This window comes from Cetorhinus maximus, unplaced genomic scaffold, assembly GCF_964194155.1.
Source record: "Cetorhinus maximus unplaced genomic scaffold, sCetMax3.hap1.1 HAP1_SCAFFOLD_4660, whole genome shotgun sequence".
Classification (NCBI taxonomy): Eukaryota; Metazoa; Chordata; class Chondrichthyes; order Lamniformes; family Cetorhinidae; genus Cetorhinus; species Cetorhinus maximus.
In genome coordinates, this window is record NW_027600561.1 from 1 (window position 1) to 12,794 (window position 12,794).

At 57.0% G+C, this 12,794-nt stretch overlaps 1 protein-coding gene across 1 annotated transcript; it reads left to right on the forward strand.

Moving 5' to 3' along the window:
- The first annotated feature begins 496 nt into the window (after positions 1-496).
- Positions 497-12,517, forward strand: LOC144678568 (serine/threonine-protein kinase TAO3-like). The gene is made up of 3 exons (XM_078538313.1): positions 497-619; positions 3,626-3,671; positions 12,402-12,517. Exons 1-3 carry the CDS (start codon positions 497-499, stop codon positions 12,500-12,502), a joined length of 270 nt encoding a protein of 89 aa, XP_078394439.1. The 3' UTR covers positions 12,503-12,517.
- Positions 12,518-12,794: the final 277 nt, after the last annotated feature.

Genomic DNA, 12,794 nt, shown 5'->3' on the forward strand with positions numbered 1-12,794 from the left:
CTCTGGTTTTTGGGGGTCTCTGATTGTCGGGGGGTCTCTGATTTTCGGGGGGTCTCTGGTTTTCGGGGGGTCTCTGGTTTTTGGGGGGTCTCTGATTTTCGGAGGTCTGTGATTTTCGGGGGGGTCTCTGATTTTCGGAGGTCTGTGATTTTCGGGGGGTCTCTGATTTTCGGGGGGTCTCTGATTTTCGGGGGGTCTCTGGTTTTCGGGGGGTCTGTGATTTTCGGGGGGTCTGTGATTTTTGGGGTCTCTGATTTTCGGGGGGTCTGTGATTTTCGGGGGGTCTGTGATTTTTGGGGTCTCTGATTTTCGGGGGGTCTCTGATTTTCGGGGGGTCTGATTTTCGGGGGGTCTGATTTTTGGGGGGAGTCTGGTTTTTGGGGGTCTCTGATTTTCGGGGTCTCTGGTTTTCGGGGGGGTCTCTGATTTCCGGGGGGGTCTCTGATTTTCAGGGGGTCTCTGATTTTCAGGGGGTCTCTGATTTTCGGGGTCTCTGATGCTCTTTTCCCTCTTTCAGAAATGGCAGGACATTATTAAGGAGGTGAAATTCCTGCAGAATCTCCGACATCCCAACACCATCGAATATAAAGGCTGCTACCTCCGAGAGCACACGGCCTGGGTAGGTGCACAGGAAGATCCCGCACCCCGACACCCCCTCACCCCCCTCACCCACACCCCCCCCGTCCCCGAGAGCACACGGCCTGGGTAGGTGCACAGGAAGATCCCGCACCCCGACACCCCCTCACCCCCTCACCCACACCCCCCCCGTCCCCGAGAGCACACGGCCTGGGTAGGTGCACAGGAAGATCCCGCACCCCGACACCCCCTCACCCCCCTCACCCCCCTCACCCACACCCCCCCCGTCCCCGAGAGCACACGGCCTGGGTAGGTGCACAGGAAGATCCCGCACCCCCTCACCCCCCTCACCCACACCCCCCCCGTCCCCGAGAGCACACGGCCTGGGTAGGTGCACAGGAAGATCCCGCAACCCCCCCACCTCCACCAATCCCCCCTCACCCCCACCGCCCCCCCCCCCCACCCCCCTCCCCGAGAGCACACGGCCTGGGTACGTGCACAGGAAGATCCCGCACCCCCACCCCCCTCCACCAATCCCCCCTCACCCCCACCCCCCCCTCACCCCCCTCCCCGAGAGCACACGGCCTGGGTACGTGCACAGGAAGATCCCGCACCCCCACCCCCCCTCCACCAATCCCCCCTCACCCCCCACCCCCCCCTCACCCCCCTCCCCGAGAGCACACGGCCTGGGTACGTGCACAGGGAGATCCCGCACCCCCACCCCCCTCCAACAATCCCCCGTCACCCTCACCTCCCATCCCCGAGAGCACACGGCCTGGGTACGTGCACAGGAAGATCCCGCACCCCCACCCCCCTCACCAATCCCTCCTCACCCCCACCCCCCCCTCACCCCCCTCCCCGAGAGCACACGGCCTGGGTACGTGCACAGGAAGATCCCGCACCCCCCACCCCCCTCCACCAATCCCTCCTCACCCCCACCCCCCCCTCACCCCCCTCCCCGAGAGCACACGGCCTGGGTACGTGCACAGGAAGATCCCGCACCCCGACACCCCCTCCACCAATCCCCCCTCACCCCCACCCCCCCCCCCCTCCCCGAGAGCACACGGCCTGGGTACGTGCACAGGAAGATCCCGCACCCCGACACCCCCTCACCCCCATCCCCGAGAGCACACGGCCTGGGTACGTGCACAGGAAGATCCCGCACCCCGACACCCCTCACCCCCATCCCCGAGAGCACACGGCCTGGGTAGGTGCACAGGAAGATCCCGCACCCTCACACCCCTCCAACAATCCCCCCTCACCCCCATCCCCCCCTCCCCGAGAGCACACGGCCTGGGTACGTGCACAGGAAGATCCCGCACTCCGACACCCCCTCACCCCCCTCACCGCCACCCCCCCCCGTCCCCGAGAGCACACGGCCTGGGTACGTGCACAGGAAGATCCCGCACCCCCACCCCCCTCCAACAATCCCCCCTCACCTCCACCTCCCCTCCCCGAGAGCACACGGCCTGGGTACGTGCACAGGGAGATCCCGCACCCCTCACCTCCCTCCCCGAGAGCACACGGCCTGGGTACGTGCACAGGGAGATCCCGCACCCCCACCCCCCTCCACCAATCCCCCCTCACCCCCACCCCCCCCTCCCCGAGAGCACACGGCCTGGGTACGTGCACAGGAAGATCCCGCACCCCCACCCCCTCCACCAATCCCCCCTCACCCCCTCCACCAATCCCCCCTCACCCCCACCCCCTCCCCGAGAGAACACGGCCTGGGTACGTGCACAGGAAGATCCCGCACCCCGACCCTCCCCCCTCCAACAATCCCCCCTCACCCCCATCCCCCCCTCCCTGAGAGCACACGGCCTGGGTTCGTGCACAGGAAGATCCCGCAACCCGACCCTCCCCCCTCCAACAATCCCCCCTCACCCCCACCCCCTCCCTCCCCGAGAGCACTCGGCCTGGGTACGTGCACAGGAAGATCCCACACACCGATCCCCCAACCCCTCCCTCCCCGAGAGCACACGGCCTGGGAACGTGCACAGGAAGATCCCACACCCACACCCTCCTCCACCCCACCCCCCCCTCCCCGAGAGCACACGGCCTGGGTACGTGCACAGGAAGATCCCGCACCCCGACACCCCCTCCACCAATCCCCCCTCACCCACACCCCCCCCTCCCCGAGAGCACACGGCCTGGGTACGTGCACAGGGAGATCCCGCACCCCCACCCCCCTCCACCAATCCCCCCTCACCCCCTCCCCGAGAGCACACGGCCTGGGTACGTGCACAGGGAGATCCCGCACCCCCACCCCCCTCCACCAATCCCCCCTCACCCCCACCCCCCCCCTCCCCGAGAGCACACGGCCTGGGTACGTGCACAGGGAGATCCCGCACCCCCACCCCCCTCCACCAATCCCCCCTCACCCCCTCCCCGAGAGCACACGGCCTGGGTACGTGCACAGGGAGATCCCGCACCCCCACCCCCCTCCACCAATCCCCCCTCACCCCCACCCCCCCCCCTCCCGAGAGCACACGGCCTGGGTACGTGCACAGGGAGATCCCGCACCCCCACCCCCCTCCACCAATCCCCCCTCACCCCCACCCCCCCCCTCCCCGAGAGCACACGGCCTGGGTACGTGCACAGGGAGATCCCGCACCCCCACCCCCCTCCACCAATCCCCCCTCACCCCCTCCACCAATCCCCCCACCCCCCTCCACCAATCCCCCCTCACCCCCCCTCCCCGAGAGCACACGGCCTTGGGTACGTGCACAGGAAGATCCCGCAACTCTCACCCCCACCCCCTCGCCGAGAGCACAAGGCCTGGGTACGTGCACAGGAGCTAACCCCCCCGATCCGGAGCCTGTACCCCCCCCGATCCGGAGCCTGTTCCCCCCCCCCCCCCGATCCGGACCCTGTTCCCCCCGATCCGGACCCTGTTCCCCCCGATCCGGACCCTGTTCCCCCCCCCCGATCCGGACCCTGTTCCCCCCGATCCGGACCCTGTTCCCCCCCCCCGATCCGGGAGCCGGAATGCGATCCGGATGATGTCCGCTCTCCGCTGTTTCTCACTGTCTCTCTCCGTCTTTTCCAGTTGGTGATGGAATATTGTCTGGGATCAGCCTCTGACCTGCTGGAGGGTGAGTATCTGAACGGACACTGAGATCATGTCCCGAGTCCCTGGGACTCTCCGTCCGAGCCAATCCCACCACCATTAACACCCTGGGACTCTCCGTCACAGACACTCCCACCACCATTAACACCCTGGGACTCTCCGTCACAGACACTCCCACCACCATTAACACCCTGGGACTCTCCGTCCGAGCCAATCCCACCACCATTAACACCCTGGGACTCTCCGTCACAGACACTCCCACCACCATTAACACCCTGGGACTCTCCGTCCGAGCCAATCCCACCACCATTAACACCCTGGGACTCTCCGTCTGAGCCAATCCCACCACCATTAACACCCTGGGACTCTCCGTCACAGACACTCCCACCACCATTAACCCCCTGGGACTCTCCGTCACAGACACTCCCACCACCATTAACACCCTGGGACTCTCCGTCCGAGCCAATCCCACCACCATTAACACCCTGGGACTCTCCGTCACAGACACTCCCACCACCATTAACACCCTGGGACTCTCCGTCACAGACGCTCCCACCACCATTAACACCCTGGGACTCTCCGTCACAGACACTCCCACCACCATTAACACCCTGGGACTCTCCGTCACAGACACTCCCACCACCATTAACACCCTGGGACTCTCCGTCACAGACACTCCCACCACCATTAACCCCCTGGGACTCTCCGTCACAGACACTCCCACCACCATTAACACCCTGGGACTCTCCGTCCTAGCCAATCCCACCACCATTAACACCCTGAGACTCTCCGTCACAGACACTCCCACCACCATTAACACCCTGGGACTCTCCGTCACAGACACTCCCACCACCATTAACACCCTGGGACTCTCCGTCAGAGACACTCCCACCACCATTAACACCCTGGGACTCTCCGTCAGAGACACTCCCACCACCATTAACACCCTGGGACTCTCCGTCAGAGACGCTCCCACCACCATTAACACCCTGGGACTCTCCGTCCGAGACACACCCACCCCTATTAACACCCTGGGACTCTCCGTCACAGACACTCGCACCACCATTAACACCCTGGGACTCTCCGTCCGAGACACTCCCACCACCATTAACACCCTGGGACTCTCCGTCAGAGACACTCCCACCACCATTAACACCCTGGGACTCTCCGTCAGAGACACTCCCACCACCATTAACACCCTGGGACTCTCCGTCACAGACACTCCCACCACCATTAACACCCTGGGACTCTCCGTCACAGACACTCCCACCACCATTAACACCCTGGGACTCTCCGTCACAGACACACCCACCACCATTAACACCCCGGGACTCTCCGTCCGAGACACTCCCACCACCATTAACACCCTGGGACTCTCCGTCACAGACACTCCCACCACCATTAACACCCTGGGACTCTCCGTCACAGACACTCCCACCACCATTAACACCCTAGGAACAGAGTGTACTACAGACCCCCGAACAGAGTGTAATATACACTCCCGAACAGCCATGAGGAAATAGAAGTGCAGGTATGTAGGCAAATTTCAGCAAAGTGTAAAAATAATAGGGTAGTAATAGTGGGGGATTTCAACTTCCCCAACATTAACAGGGTTAGTCATAGTGTGATAGGTTTAGAGGAAGCGGAATTCTTAAAATGCATCCAGGAGAGCTTTTTAAGCCAATACATGGAAGGTCCTACAAGAGAGGGGGCGGTCCCGGACTTAATTTTAGGGAATTAAGCCGGGCAAGTGGTAGAGGTATCAGTGGGGGGAGCATTTTGCAAATAGCGATCATAACTTTGTTAGATTCAAGTTTGTTATGGAAAAGGACGAGGATGGGCCAGAAATCAGAGTTCTAAATTGGGGGAAGGCCGATTTTAATAAGATCAGATATGATTTGGCCGGAGTGGACTGGGAGCAGCTACTTTTAGGTAAATCTGCGTCAGAGCCAGTGGGACTCATTCAAGAAGGAAATAGGGAGAGTACAGGGCCAACATATTCCAGTAAAGATAACGGGCGGGACCAACAAATCCTGGGAACCCTGGATGTCGAGGGATTAAATAAAGAGGAAAAGGGAGGCTTATGGCAGATACCGAGAGCTCAAAACAGCGGAAGCCCTAGAGGAGTATAGAATGTGTAGGGGGGATCTTAAAAAGGAAATTGTGATTGCGCTGGAGGGGGTGCAGAGGAGATTCACCAGGATGTTGTACCTGGGATAAAACATTGAAGTTATGGAGAGAGGTTGGATAGACTTGGGTTGTTTTCGTTGGAGCAGAGAAGACTGAGGGGCGACCTGATCGAGGTGTACAAGATTATGAGGGGCATGGACAGGGGTGGATAGGGAGCAGCTGTTCCCCTTAGTTGAAGGGTCAGTCACGAGGGGGCATAAGTTCAAGGTGAGGGGGCAGGAGGTTTAGGGGGAGATGTGAGGAAAAGCTTTTTTACCCAGAGGGTGGTGAGGGTCTGGAATGCGCTGCCTGGGAGGGTGGTGGAGGTGGGTTAGCCTCACATCCTTTAAAAAGTACCTGGATGAGCACTTGGCACATCATAAACATTCAAGGCTATGGGGCCAAGTGCTGGTCAATGGGATTAGGTAGGTAGGTCAGGTGTTTCTCACGTGTTGGTGCAGACTCGATGGGCCGAAGGGCCTCTTCTGCCCTGTGAGATTCTATGAAATTAGGAGAGCAAAAAGGGGGCATGAAAAAACATTGGCCGGTAAAATAAAGGAAAATCCAAAGTGATTTTACAAGTACATTAAGAGCAAGAGGATAACTAGGGTAAGAGTCGGGCCCATTAAGGACCATAGTGGTAATGTGTGTGTGTGGAGCCGGAAGACGTAGGTAGGGTTCTAAATAAATGTTTTGTGTCGGTGTTCCCAAGTGAGAGGGACGATGTGGGTATGGAAATCAGACAGAAGGACTGGGATATAATTAAAGACATTAGCATAGAAAGGCAGGAGGTTCTAAGTATATTAAGCATAAAAGGATAGTAAGGGACACAATTGGTCCCCTTGAAGGTCAGAGTGGTTGTCTATGTGTGGAGCCTCACGAGATGGGGGAGATCTTAAACAGTTTTTTTGCATCAGTATTTACTCAGGAAACCGGCAGAGTGTATAAGGAAGGAAGGGAAACAAGCAGTAGTTTCATGGAACATATAGAGATTAAAGAGGAGGAGGTGCTTGCTGCCTTACAGCGAATAAAGGTAGATCAATCCCCCGGGCCTGACATGATATTCCCTCGGACCTTGAGGGAGACTAGTGTAGAAATTGCAGGGGCCCTGGCAGAAATATTTAAAATGTCCTTAGCCACGGGTGAGGTGCCGGAGGATTGGAGGGTAGCTCATGTTGTTCCGTTGTTTAAAAAAGGCTCCAAAAGTAAACCAGGTAATTACAGGCCAGTGAGCCTGACGTCAGTAGTAGGTAAATTATTGGAAGATGTTCTGAGAGATCGGATATATAATTATTTGGACAGCCAAGGGCTGATTAAGGATAGTCAGCATGGCTTTGTGCGTGGTAGGTCGTGTTTAACCAACCTTGTAGAGTTTTTCGAGGAGGTTACCAAGAAAGTAGATGAAGGAAAGGCTGTGGATGTTGTTTACATGGACTTTAGTAAGGCCTTTGACAAAGTCCCACATGGGAGGGTAGTTCAGAAGGTTCAGACACTTGGTATCCATGGAGAGGTTGTAAACTGGATTCGGAATTGGCTGTGTGGGAGAAGACAGAGAGTGGTAGTGGATGATTGCTTCTCAGACTGGAGGTCTGTGACTAGTGGTGTACCTCAGGGATCTTTGATGGGACCATTGTTGTTTGTTGTCTATATCAATGATCTGGATGATAATGTGGTGAATTGGATCAGCAAGTTTGCTGATGACACTAAGATTGGAGGCGTTGTGGACAGCGAGGAAGGCTTTCAAAGCTTGCAGAGGGATCTGGACCAACTGGAAAAATGGGCCAGAAAATGCCAGATGGAATTTAATGCGGAAAAGTGTGAGATGTTACATTTTGGAAGGTCAAACCAAGGTAGGACATACACAGTAAATGGTAGGGCACTGAGGAGTGCGGAGGAACAAAGGGATCTGGGAGTTCAGATACATAATTCCCTGAAAGTGACATCACAGGTAGAGAGGGTTGTAAAGAAAGCTTTTGGCGTACTGGCCTTCATAAATCAAAGTATTGAGTATAGGAGTTGGGATGTTATGGTGAGGTTGTATGAGACATTGGTGAGGCCAACTTTGGAGTATCGTGTGCAGTTCTGGTCGCCTAACTACAGGAAGGATATCGGTAAGATTGAGAGAGCGCAGAGAAGATTTACTAGGATGTTGCCGGGTCTTAAGGAGTCGAGTTACAGGGAAAGATTAAACAGGTTAGGACTTTATTCCTTGGAGCGTAGAAGGATGAGGGGAGATTTGATAGAAGTTTACAAAATTATGAGGGGTACAGACAGAGTAAATGCGAGTAGGCTCTTTCCACTTAGATTAGGAGAGATAAACACGAGAGGACATGGCTTTAGGGTGAAAGGGGAAAGGTTTAGGGGGAACTTCTTCACTCAGAGAGTGGTGAGAGTGTGGAACGAGCTACCATCTGACATGGTAAATGCGGGCTCACTCTTAAGTTTTAAGAATAAATTAGATAGATACATGGATGGGAGAGGTCTGCAGGTTATGGACTAGGTGCAGGTCAATGGGACTAGCGGAATAATATTTCGGCACAGACTAGAAGGGCCGAATGGCCTGCTTTCTGTGCTGTAGTGTTCTATGGTACTTTGGTTCTATGTTCCAGAGTCTCCCCAGTCCGTGTTCCAGAGTCTCCCCAGTCCGTGTTCCAGAGTCTCCCCAGTCCGTGTTCCAGAGTCTCCCCAGTCCGTGTTCCAGAGTCTCCCCAGTCCGTGTTCCAGAGTCTCCCCAGTCCATGTTCCAGAGTCTCCCCAGTCCGTGTTCCAGAGTCTCCCCCAGTCCGTGTTCCAGAGTCTCCACAGTCCGTGTTCCAGAGTCTCCCCAGTCTGTGTTCCAGGGTCTCCCCAGTCCATGTTCCGGAGTCTCCCCAGTCCATGTTCCGGAGTCTCCCCAGTCCGTGTTCCAGGGTCTCCCCCAGTCCGTGTTCCAGGGTCTCCCCTAGTCCGTGTTCCAGTGTCTCCCCCAGTCCATGTTCCAGAGTCTCCCCCAGTCCGTGTTCGAGGGTCTCCCCCAGTCCGTGTTCCAGGGTCTCCCCCAGTCCGTGTTCCTGTGTCTCCCCCAGTCCGTGTTCCAGTGTCTCCCCAGTCCATGTTCCGATGTTCCAGAGGCTCCCCAGTCCATGTTCCAATGTTCCAGAGTTTCCCCAGTCCTTGTTCCAATGTTCCAGAGTCTCCCCAGTCCATGCTCCAATGTTCCAGAGTCTCCCCAGTCCATGTTCCAGAGTCTCCCCAGTCCAGGTTCCAATGTTCCAGAGTCTCCCCAGTCCACGTTCCGATGTTCCAGAGTCTCCCCAGTCCATGTTCCAGAGTCTCCCCACTCCATGTTCCAATGTTCCAGAGTCTCCCCAGTCCATGTTCCAGAGTCTCCCCAGTTCATGTTCCAATGTTCCAGAGTCTCCCCAGTCCATGTTCCGATGTTCCAGAGTCTCCCCAGTCCATGTTCCAATGTTCCAGAGTCTCCCCAGTCCATGTTCCAATGTTCCAGAGACTCCCCAGTCCATGTTCCGATGTTCCAGAGTCTCCCCCAGTCCAAGTTCCGATTTTCCAGAGTTTCCCCAGTCCTTGTTCCAATGTTCCAGAGTCTCCCCAGTCCATGCTCCAATGTTCCAGAGTCTCCCCAGTCCAGGTTCCGATGTTCCAGAGTCTCCCCAGTCCATGTTCCAGAGTCTCCCCAGTCCAGGTTCCAATGTTCCAGAGTCTCCCCAGTCCACGTTCCGATGTTCCAGAGTCTCCCCAGTCCATGTTCCAGAGTCTCCCCAGTCCATGTTCCAATGTTCCAGAGTCTCCCCAGTCCATGTTCCAGAGTCTCCCCAGTTCATGTTCCAGTGTTCCAGAGTCTCCCCAGTCCATGTTCCAATGTTCCAGAGTCTCCCCAGTCCATGTTCCAATGTTCCAGAGTCTCCCCAGTTCATGTTCCAATGTTCCAGAGTCTCCCCAGTCCATGTTCCAATGTTCCAGAGTCTCCCCAGTTCATGTTCCAATGTTCCAGAGTCTCCCCAGTCCATGTTCCAATGTTCCAGAGTCTCCCCAGTTCATGTTCCAATGTTCCAGAGTCTCCCCAGTCCATGTTCCGATGTTCCAGAGTCTCCCCAGTCCATGTTCCAATGTTCCAGAGTCTCCCCAGTCCATGTTCCGATGTTCCAGAGTCTCCCCAGTCCAAGTTCCGATTTTCCAGAGTTTCCCCAGTCCTTGTTCCAATGTTCCAGAGTCTCCCCAGTCCATGCTCCAATGTTCCAGAGTCTCCCCAGTCCATGTTCCGATGTTCCAGCGTCTCCCCAGTCCATGTTCCAGAGTCTCCCCACTCCATGTTCCGATGTTCCAGAGTCTCCCCAGTCCATGTTCCAGAGTCTCCCCAGTCCGTGTTCCGATGTTCCAGAGTCTCCCCAGTCCATGTTCCAGAGTCTCCCCACTCCATGTTCCAATGTTCCAGAGTCTCCCCACTCCATGTTCCAATGTTCCAGAGTCTCCCCAGTCCATGTTCCAGAATCTCCCCAGTCCAGGTTCCGATGTTCCAGAGTCTCCCCAGTCCATGTTCCAGAGTCTCCCCACTCCATGTTCCGATGTTCCAGAGTCTCCCCAGTCCATGTTCCAATGTTCCAGAGTCTCCCCAGTCCAGGTTCCGATGTTTCAGAGTCTCCCCAGTCCATGTTCCGATGTTCCACAGTCTCCCCAGTCCAGGTTCCGATGTTCCAGAGTCTCCCCAGTCCATGTTCCAATGTTCCAGAGTCTCCCCAGTCCAGGTTCCGATGTTCCAGAGTCTCCCCAGTCCATGTTCCGATGTTCCACAGCCTCCCCAGTCCATGTTCCGATGTTCCACAGTCTCCCCAGTCCTTGTTGCGGAGTCTCCCCAGTCCTTGTTCCGATGTTCCAGAGTCTCCCCAGTCCGTGTTCCGATGTTCCAGAGTCTCCCCAGTCTGCGTTCCAGAGTCTCCCCAGTCCATGTTCCGATGTTCCACAGTCTCCCCAGTCCATGTTCCGATGTTCCACAGTCTCCCCAGTCCATGTTCCAATTTTCCACAGTCTCCCCAGTCCATTTTCCCATGTTCCAGAGTCTCCCCAGTCCATGTTCCAATGTTCCAGAGTCACCCCAGTCCATGTTCGATGCTCCAGAGTCTCCCCAGTCCATGTTCCGATGTTCCAGAGTCTTCCCAGTCCATGTTCCGATGTCCCAGAGTCTCCCCAGTCCTTGTTCCGATGTTCCAGAGTCTTTCCAGTCCATGTTCCGATGTTCCAGAGTCTTCCCAGTCCATGTTCCGATGTCCCAGAGTCTTCCCAGTCCATGTTCCGATGTCCCAGAGTCTCCCCAGTCCATGTTCCGATGTCCCAGAGTTTCCCCAGTCCAGGTTTCGATGTTCCAGAGTCTCCCCAGTCCATGTTCCAGAGTCTCCCCACTCCATGTTCCGATGTTCCAGAGTCTCCCCAGTCCATGTTCCAGAGTCTCCCCACTCCATGTTCCGATGTTCCAGTCTCCCCAGTCCATGTTCCAATGTTCCAGAGACTCCCCAGTCCATGTTCTGATGTTCCAGAGTCTCCCCAGTCCATGTTCCAATGTTCCAGAGACTCCCCAGTCCATGTTCCGATGTTCCAGACTCTCCCCAGTCCATGTTCCAATGTTCCAGAGTCTCCCCAGTCCATGTTCCAATGTTCCAGAGTCTCCCCAGTCCAGGTTCCGATGTTCCAGAGTCTCCCCAGTCCATGTTCCGATGTTCCACAGTCTCCCCACTCCATGTTCCGATGTTCCAGAGTCTCCCCAGTCTATGTTCCGATGTTCCAGAGGCTCTCCAGTCCTTGTTCCAGAGTCTCCCCAGTCCGTGTTCCGATGTTCCAGATTCTCCCCAGTCAGTGTTCCGATGTTCCAGAGTCTCCCCAGTCCGTGTTCCGATGTTCCAGAGTCTCCCCAGTCCGTGTTCCGATGTTCCAGAGTCTCCCCAGTCCATGTTCCGATGTTCCAGAGTCTCCCCAGTCCATGTTCCGATGTTCCACAGTCTCCCCAGTCCTTGTTGCAGAGTCTCCCCAGTCCTTGTTCCGATGTTCCAGAGTCTCCCCAGTCCATGTTCCGATGTTCCAGAGTCTCCCCAGTCTATGTTCCGATGTTCCAGAGGCTCTCCAGTCCTTGTTCCAGAGTCTCCCCAGTCCGTGTTCCGATGTTCCAGAGTCTCCCCAGTCAGTGTTCCGATGTTCCAGAGTCTCCCCAGTCCGTGTTCCGATGTTCCAGAGTCTCCCCAGTCCGTGTTCCGATGTTCCAGAGTCTCCCCAGTCCATGTTCCGATGTTCCAGAGTCTCCCCAGTCCATGTTCCGATGTTCCACAGTCTCCCCAGTCCTTGTTGCAGAGTCTCCCCAGTCCTTGTTCCGATGTTCCAGAGTCTCCCCAGTCCATGTTCCGATGTTCCAGAGTCTCCCCAGTCCATGTTCCGATGTTCCAGAGTCTCCCCAGTCCATGTTCCAATGTTCCAGAGTCTCCCCAGTCCATGTTCCAATGTTCCAGGGTCTCCCCAGTCTGCGTTCCAGAGTCTCCCCAGTCTGCGTTCCAGAGCCTCCCCAGTCTGCGTTCTGGAGTATGACACTTTTCTCTGTTTGTTCCAGTTCACCGGAAGCCACTCCAGGAAGTTGAGATTGCAGTCATTACCCATGGTGCCTTGCAGGGCTTGGCGTATCTTCACTCACACAACATGATCCACCGGTGAGAGGTCACGGGGGGGGTTTGAGGAACTTCATGGGGGGCCCGTTACCCGGGGGAGAGTCGGTGCCCGGACCCCGGGGAGAGTCGGTGCCCGGACCCCGGGGAGAGTCGGTGCCCGGACCCCGGGGAGAGTCGGTGCCCGGACCCCGGGGGAGAGTCGGTGCCCGTACCCCGGGGAGTGTCGGTGCCCGTACCCCGGGGAGAGTCGGTCCCCGGACCCCGGGGAGAGTCGGTGCCCGTACCCCGGGGAGAGTCGGTGCCCGGACCCCGGGGAGAGTCGGTGCCCGGACCCCGGG